At 35.8% G+C, this 8999-nt stretch overlaps 1 protein-coding gene across 1 annotated transcript in view; it reads left to right on the plus strand.

Moving 5' to 3' along the window:
• The window catches only part of PCMTD1 (protein-L-isoaspartate (D-aspartate) O-methyltransferase domain containing 1), a 417471-nt gene extending 410213 nt beyond the window's left edge, over positions 1–7258 (plus strand). Inside the window, exon 6 of the mRNA XM_049859830.1 lies at positions 7227–7258. Coding sequence (XP_049715787.1) covers positions 7227–7243 — 17 coding nt within the window. The 3' untranslated portion in view covers positions 7244–7258. The remainder of the gene's footprint in view (positions 1–7226) is intronic.
• Positions 7259–8999: the final 1741 nt, after the last annotated feature.

The following is an 8999-nucleotide window of genomic DNA, read 5'->3' on the forward strand; positions in this document are numbered from 1 at the left end:
TTCACTTAAGCCTTCAGCTTTTTTGACAATTGCTGCTTCCAACTCTGGGCTCTAAAGTTCCTGCTTGCCTGGTATTCGATGGCCATCCTGAATTGCTACTTCAGGTTCTCCATGGGCTACTGGATTATACTGGGTATTTTTATCTTTCTGTGAATCCTTTATGTTCCCTGACTCCGATACTAAATCACATTACAGAGCTATTATTTAAGCGTTTTAGCAATCCACATCATTGCAAATTTATGCAACAGTACTGAATGGTTTTGCAGATGAGAGAAACAAACACAAAATAATTAACTTTACCAAGGACACACATGTGGACATATCAGGGTCTTCTGAAGAACAAATATGGGAACAGAAGAGGTGCAAGAAGTCCCAGAGGGTGTGGCATATATCAGAAATTTATGTATGGTACAATGGTTAAAGCAGTCAGCTGCTAACTGAATGGTCAGTGGTTTGAACCCACCAGCTGCTCCACAGGAGAAAAGACCTGGCAATATAATCCCTTAAAGATTACAGCCTAGGACAATCTATGGGACAGTTCTACTCTGTCCTATAGGGTTGCTATCAGTTGGAATCAACTAGATGGCATGACAACAAAACTGCCTTGGGAGAGAAAGCACTGTTTTATTGAGTGGAGTAGTCTGTTTCACTCAGCAGGTTTATCCACTTTGTGAGATAGCTACATCAAGCTACCATTACTCATGAGAACAACCATGAACTTCATCCAGCTCTGAATCTATTTCCATTGAGTATCTTCCTACTTAGCATCTGAGTCCCACCTAGATTTGTCTTCAGAGAAAGAATATGCTGACTAGCTGAAAAGAGAAGTCCAACATGTTTTTGCCATTGTTAGTTGCTGTATTGTCTATTCCAAATCATTATGACCCCAAGTGTGCAGAGTAGAACTGCTCCATAGGGTTTTCAAAACTGTAACATTTTGTGATCAGATCACCTGGGTGTCTCTGGGTGGGGTTGAACCACCAACCTTTCAGTTAGTAGTCCAGCACTTAACTGTTACCCCACTCAAGGAATCAAATTTCTTTTTAATTAATGATTTTTTGATTCCTCCCTTATGAGTTTAGTGGGTGTAGATCAGTTTCTCAAAGAATAAAATCTCTTTGGGTATTCTGAACACATCCATTTTCTGGACAGAGCTGAGGAACCCAAGTAATGTCCTCCTGGGAGGTCTCTTTGGCCAGTTATTCAGTCTCCCTGTATAACATGCCTTCTATCTCTAAGCTTGTGACAGTTTTTTTTTTTTTTTTTTTCTACAGGAAAATTAAGCAGAAGGCCATTTCAGCATTGCTTTAAAATCTGGGTCTATTCCTAATTTATCAGCATTTTTTTGGCTAGGATATTTCAGTTTTCCTTCATTCACCCAACCATTCAACCATATGTCTGTCTATCCTGTAATAAACACCTATCACGTGCAAGTTACTGTTTGTAGTTCCTGAACATATTGTGGTGAGCAAAAGAGACATGGCCCTTGCTGTCATGGTTTTCATAAACTGATACGACAGATGGACATTAATTGTTCATTTTCTAGCTTAATATTTAATAATACTTTACTATGCATTTGGAATCAATTATGCCTAGAATGAGGTTACCTCTACCTGAGGTTTTAATTTGACCCAAACTATTTAGATGCCTAATATTCATTCATGAAGTTGCCACAAATATAATTGATACATTTTCTTTTGGTGTATTTGTATTTTTTAATCTGTTGGTGATATAAGTTCAGCCATATTACAGATGAATGGGGCCAGTAAGACTGCTGCCCCAACAAGAATAACCCAAGGCCACAGATGTTGTTTTTCTCCAGAGATTTCCTTGAATCATTCCTTCTTTCTTATTTCTCTTTGATTTCAGACTGCTTGAGATCATGTTTCCCAAATCCACCTATTTGCCCCTTACCTACTTGCGTCGGTAGGGCCCATAGTGAAAGAACTGTTAGTAGTAGATAGAAAAACAAGAGTTGGATATTTGCTAATTATACAAAGAGTGTCTTTGGAGCATGTCTTCCATTATAGGTATGTGTATTAAAGAGTCAGCTATTCACTTTCCCTAATCAGAGGGAAATTCCTCCTCACATTTGAAACATAATCTGTTTCTGTCTCTCTAGTTTCAGTATTCAGGCTTGTCCTACAGCTGTTTTATTCTCATGTTCTACAAAGCAATACACACCTTGGTATCAAAAATTTTATTAACACCCAATCACAAAATGGGCAAAGGACTTGAAAAGGCATTTCACCAAAAAGGACATTCAAATGGCCACCAAACACATGAAAAGATACTCAACATCATTAGCTATCAGAGAGAGCCAAATCAAAACCACAATGAGACACCATTTCATTCTCACTAGGATGGCTAAGATAAAACCAACCAACCAACAAAAAACAAAAATAGCAAATAACAAATGTTGGAGAAGATGTAGGGAGATTGGACCCATTATCCACTGCTGTTGGGAATGTAAAATGGAACAACTGCTGTGGAAAACAGTATCAATTTCTAAGTGTAGAATTGCACAGCCGATTAAGGTAATTACTGTCAATAATTGCCCCACAGGGTATCCAGGCAGTGGCTGGTGGATTCAAACTGCTGACCTTTTGGTAAGCAGTCAAATGCTTAAGCACTGCACCACCAGGACTCCCAGTAAGTTGTACACCTATAAAAAGTTGAAATGGCTATATTTGTGTGATAGACATACTTACAACAATGACACACACACAAAAAGGTAGCTGCTGAAGCTGCTTGTGTATAACCAAACACCTCATGAGATTTGATTCCCTGGTTTGGAGGTTTAGGGTCATGATTTCATGGAACATCCCAGTTAATTCACATGTTTAGTGCTTTTGGTTTACCTTCTAGTTCACTGTGTAGTGTCTGGGGTTCTAAAATCTTGTGAGTTGCCATCCAAGGCACAGCGATTGGTCTCTATTTGCCTAAAGCAGCAGAGGAAGAAGGAGAATCATGAATAGGAAGAAAAAATGGAATGTATGGCTAATTGCCTCCATGAACAACTGCCTTCTTTGCCATGAGAACAGAAGAACTGGTTGGTGTCCTGCTACCATTACTGAACATTTTGATCCAAAATTCTATAGAAGAATCCTTAAGGGGAAAATGCAGAACAGAATTTCAAATTCTCATGAAATCCAGATTTTCTGGAGCCATGGAGACTGGATGAAACCCCAAAACTGTTGCCCTGGGATAATTCTTAAACCTTAAACCAAAAATATCCTCTGAAATCTTCTTAAAACCAACTGCAGTTTAGCTCAGCTAGTAAAGTAAGTCGGCCTTGAGAGTTATGTTCTTTTAATGTTTATCTATATGGAATCAAAATAACAGCAGTAACTTGAAAGATTAGATAGGAACGCTAGGGGGCAGTGAGTTTATTTTAATGGCAGAGGAACAACTCAGAGAAGGAGCATGAGAACAGTTGCACAACTCAAAGAATGTAATCCATGTCACTGAATAGTACATGTAGAAACTGATGAATTGGTGTATGCTTTTGCTTTGTATACTCAACTACAACAACAACAAAATAAATTATTTAAAAAATGTAGTTAGAATTTCAAGAAAGAGAATATATTCACATCAAGTGGTTAATCAAAGCCCCTATTTCAAAAAAAAAAAAAAGGATCTACCATATGACCCAGCAATTTCACTCCTAAGTGTATTTCCTAGGGAACTAATAGAAGCCATATGCAAACCTATATTCATTGCAGCACTATGCATAATACCAAAAAGGATACAGCCTAAGTGCCATCAAGGAATGAATGGATAAACAAAATGTGGTGCATACATACAATGAAACACTACTCAGCCTTAAAGAAAAATAAGTTCCTGAATCATCTTGCAACATAGTTAAACCTGAAGGATGTTGTGCTGAAGGAAATAAGTCAATCACTAAAGGACACATACTATATGATCCCACTTTTATGAAATTACAAGAATTTGTATATATACAGAAACCAGTGTTCATCAGTAGTTACCAGGGTAATCGATACCACTGAGTTGTCTATAAGGAAAAGGATAAATTGGTAAATGCTATGCTATATATGGCAACTCTGGTGGCATAGTGGTTAAATGCTATGGCTGCTAACCAAAGGGTCAGCAGTTTGAATCCACCAGGTGCTCCTTGGAAACAATATGGGTCAGCTCTACTATGTCCTATAGGGTCTCTATGAGTCGGAATCGACTCGACGGCACTGGGTTTGGTTTTTTTTTTTTTTGTTTTATGCTATATATAATTTTGCAATGACAACCAATATATATCTATTGATATAGATCTAGACATAGACATGTGTAACAAATCAAATAGGAGGTAGAGATGCAGATACTTCTTAGATATAGCCAGTTAGCTCATGGGATAGTTTTCTTGATTTGAAGACTTAGGGTCCTAAGCTCATGGGTCAATTCAGTCAATTAGGATAACCTAGTTTATAAAGTTCCTGTTCTATATCTCAGTTTGGTGAGTAGTGCCTAGGGTCTTAAAAGCTTGAGAGTGGCCATCTAAGATGTGTCTATTGGTCTCTATTCATCTGGAGCAAAAGAGAATGAAGAAAATCTAAGAATCAGAAAAGGAATTTGAATACAAGATTGTCTCTATGAACCACAGCTTCTTCCTTGAAACCAGAACTAGATGGTGCCCAGGTACCACTACCGAACATTCTGATTAGGGTCATAGTAGATGGATCCTGGTAGAAAGAGTAAAAATGTGTAACGGAACTTCAATTCTCAAGGAATCCAGACTTATTGGACCCATTGAGGCTGGAAGAATCTTTAAGACCAGGGACTGATTACCCAATAAGCGAGGTATGTGCAGGTTTACTTGTTTTTACTTACTTACTAACCTGTAATGCACAATTTCACCTGTTTTTTTTTGCAAAACTGTGCATTACAGATTAGTAAGTAAGCACAATTAAGCTCGTGTATACCTTGCTTGCTGTAAACCAGTTCGTGCCTTGCTTACTGGTTAATCTGCCCCTTCCTAAGACTATTGCCCTGAGATAATCTTAAAACCTTGAACAGAAACTATCCCCTGAAATCACCTTTTAATTGAATAGCTGGCTAGCTCAAAAAGTCAATAATCTCACTCTTAAAATTATCCATATGAAACCAAATGAACAACAAAAATGAACAACAGTTACTCTAAAACAAAGATGAGAAATTTTGAGGCAGTGAGACTAGGTTAACGGGAGTGGAACAACTAGAACAGAAGTAATGAGAATGGTGACACAAGCTGAAGAATGTAACCAAGATCTCTGAATATTGTGTGTAGAAATTATTGAGTGGGAACTTATTTTGCTGTGTATATTTTCACCAAAAATACAATAAAATATTTTAAAATGAGAATAACCTTGTCTGTATCTATAAAAAATCTTGCTAAGATTTTGATAGGAATTGTATTAAATCTGCAAATCCATCTGGAGATGAACTACATCTTTACTAAGTTGAGACTTCCAGTTCATGAACACGAGATATATCTTCATTTAATTAGATCTTCTTTGGTTTCTTTTATCAGCATTTGGTAGTTCTAAGCATGCATGTCCTGTACAAGCTTTGTTATATTTACAGCTAAATATTTTATTTTTTGAGCCATTGTAAATGATGTTTTTAGCTGCAGTGCTCACGTTACTGTTAGTATGTAGACCTAAAATTGATTTTTGAATATTTTTTATTTGTTTTATATCCTGTGACCTTGCTGAACTTACTAGTTAGTATTCAAAGTGTTTTTTTTTTTTTAGATTTCTGGATTTTTTTTAATAGAAAATAGGCACGGTTTTATTTCTTCCTTTCTGACCTGTATGCCTTTTCCTTGCCTTTTTGCGACATTTTGTCTTTTAGCCTGTTAATATGGTGGGTTACATTTATTCATTCATTCATTTTTTTTTCGTGAAAATATGTACAACAAAATATGCACCCGTTCAACAATTTCTACATGTACAGATCAATGTCATTGGTTACATTCTTCACATTGTGTCATTCTAACTATCTTTACCCATGTTTCACCACCATTAACTTTTACTCTTTATGCCCCTTTAAAGTTCTCTTCTTTGCTTTAGAGTTACTGTTGTTAATTTCATTATGTATCGATAATTCTTTAAAATAACAAAACAATCAAGGCTGACTTTATTTATTAATTGAGCTAAACTGTTGTTTTGTTTACAGATGACTTCATAAGATATTTTCCGTCCAAAGGTTAACGTTTATTTCAGGCTAATAGATTCGGAAGTTCCTCCATTGTCAGTGTATCCGGTATTTCTCTTTTTCATAGGAATTTGATGTTCTATTCCATGTTTTTCCTCCTTTTGACCAGGACCCATCTACTGGGTCCTTGATCAAAATGTTTAATTAATGGTAGCTGAGCATCAACCATTTCTTCTAAATTTCTAGTAGTGGTTAATAAAGGCAATTAGACCTGTAATTCATAGACCTGTAGTTCATTTCTTACTCCAATTCCTGGGTCTTCTTCTACTGCTCCAGGCAAATAAAGAGTTGTATCCTAGATAGCCTCTTACAAGCTTTTATGACCGAAGGTGCTACTCAACAGTCTGTAAGGTAGAATAGAAACTCTAAAAACATCATTAGGCCAATTGACTGACTAGACCCAGGAAGCCATAACCTTTAACTTTTGAACCAAGAAATCTAATCCTATGAAGTGCTTAGCTTTTCCTAAGTAGTATCTGCAAGTGCAGCTACCCCCCCTTTTTTTTTTTGACAGCTGTTATTGTTATAAAACTATAAATAACATTGCATTTGACATTTTGCCAAAAATCTGATGCCCAGCCTAGTTATATTAGTTACATTAGTCAAGTTGTATAATCATTACCCTTAGTTGATGCTGGGGCCCTGGTGGTGCAGTGGTCAAACATTTGGCTGCTAACCAAAAGGTCAGTAGTTCAAATCCACCAGCCTCTCCTTGATAACCCTGTGAGGCAGTTCTACTCTGTGCTATAGGGTTGTTATCTATGAGTCAGAATCAGCTCAATAGCAATAATTTGGTTTTAGTTGATGCTAATATTCCTATCACCAAAGATAAAAATTCACTGTTTTCCAGAGAATGATTCCCTCTCTCCCTCCCCTCCTTCTGCCCCTAAAGTAATTACCATTGGTCTCTATGTATTTATCTATTCTTGTCATTTCATGTATTTATCTATTCTTGAGATCGTGCAATATTTATCCTTTTGTGATTGACTTATTTCATTCAACATATTTTCCTCCAGGTTCATCCATGTTGTAGCATGTTTCAGGACTTCGTTTTTCTTTAAGGTGAGTAGTGTTCCATTTTATGTATGTACCACATTTTGTTTATCCATTCATCTGTTGATGGGCATTTGGGTTGTTTCCACACTTTTGCTATCGTGAATAGTGCTGCAATGATCATAAAATCAAAAAATCAAACTTCTTGCTGTTGAGTCGATTCCGGCTCATAGCAATCTCATAGGACAGAGTGGAACTGCTCCATATGTTTTCCAAGGAGTGGCTGGTAAATTCGAACTACTGATCTTTTGGTTAGTAGCCAAGTTCTTAACCACTGAGCAACCAGGGTTCCATGAAAATAAGTGTGCATATATCTGTTGATGTCACTATTTTTAAATCCATAGGATATATACCTAGGGGTGGGATTGCTGGGTCATATGGTAGATCTATTCCTAATCTTTTGAAGAATTGTAATACAATTTTCCAAAATGGTTGTACAATTTTACATTTCCACCACCAATAGATAAGGACTCGTAGTTCCGTACTGCATTGTTTGATTCTGAATATCGAAGCAATGTTATATTCAGAACAAAGTTATGGTGTATAATAACTTTTATATATTCTCAAATATAATGTTAAATATTTTGTTAAGAATTTTTGCATAGAATTCATAAGTGTTATTGGTCTGTTGTTTCCTCTTTTTTGGTACTATATGTCTGATTTTGATATCAGGTTAATACTACTTTCATAAAATGGATTGGAAAGTGCTCCTGCTCTTCTCTGTTCTAGAAGAGATTGTGTAGAATTGGTGGAATTCCTCTTTGAATATTTGGTAGAATTCTCCAGTGAAACCTCCTGGGGCCTGGAGATATCTTTCTCAATAGATATTTAATTATGAATTCAGTGTCCTTACAGGGTTATTCAAGTAATCCATTAGACACTGAGTTGTGATAGTTTATGCTTTTTGGTACACTGCATCTAATTTTCAAATGTATGTGTGTAGAGTTGTTTGTAGTATTCCTTTATTATGTTTTTGATGTCTACCTGGTTTATAGTGACATTTCCATTTTCATTCCTGGTACTGGTAATTTGTTTTTCATTGCCATTATTATTAGAGTTCTGCCAATTTTATTAATCTTTTCAAAGGACCAGTTTTTTTAAAACTTTATTGATTTCCTTTTTTAAATTTCAATTATTTCTGATCTTATCTTTATTATTTACTTTCTTCTAGTTGCGTTAGGTTTATTTTTCTCTCTTTTTTCTAGGGTTTTGAAGTGTTGCTTTATTTATTTGAGACTTTCCGTTTTTTAATATTAGCCTTTCATTAGACAGATTTTCTTCTCTGCGCTGATTTAGCTGTGTCCTACTAATTTTGATATGTTGTATTTTTATTTAAGTCAGTGTATGTTCTGAGTTCCCTGAGACTTCCTGTTTGACTTGTGGATTATTTAGAAGTGTGCTGTTTAGTTTCCAAGTGCTTGAGATTATTCTTATTATCTTTCTGTAATTACTTTTACTGTGTTCAGAAAATACACTCTGTCTGACTTACATTCTTTTAAGTTTGTTGAGGATTGTCTTAAGGCCCAGGGTATGGTCTGTATTGGTATTTGTTCTGTGGAAACCTGAAATAATGTTTTTTCTGCTTTTATTAGGTAAAATGTTCTATAAATGTGAATTAGATCCTCTAGTTTCATGGTGCTTTTGAATTTTTATATATAATTGCCAATTTTCTATGCAGTTGTCTATCAAATGTTGAAAAAGTGGTGTTGAGTCTGCAACTATAATTGTGGATTTGT

This window comes from Elephas maximus, chromosome 19 (genome assembly GCF_024166365.1).
Source record: "Elephas maximus indicus isolate mEleMax1 chromosome 19, mEleMax1 primary haplotype, whole genome shotgun sequence".
NCBI lineage: Eukaryota > Metazoa > Chordata > Mammalia > Proboscidea > Elephantidae > Elephas > Elephas maximus.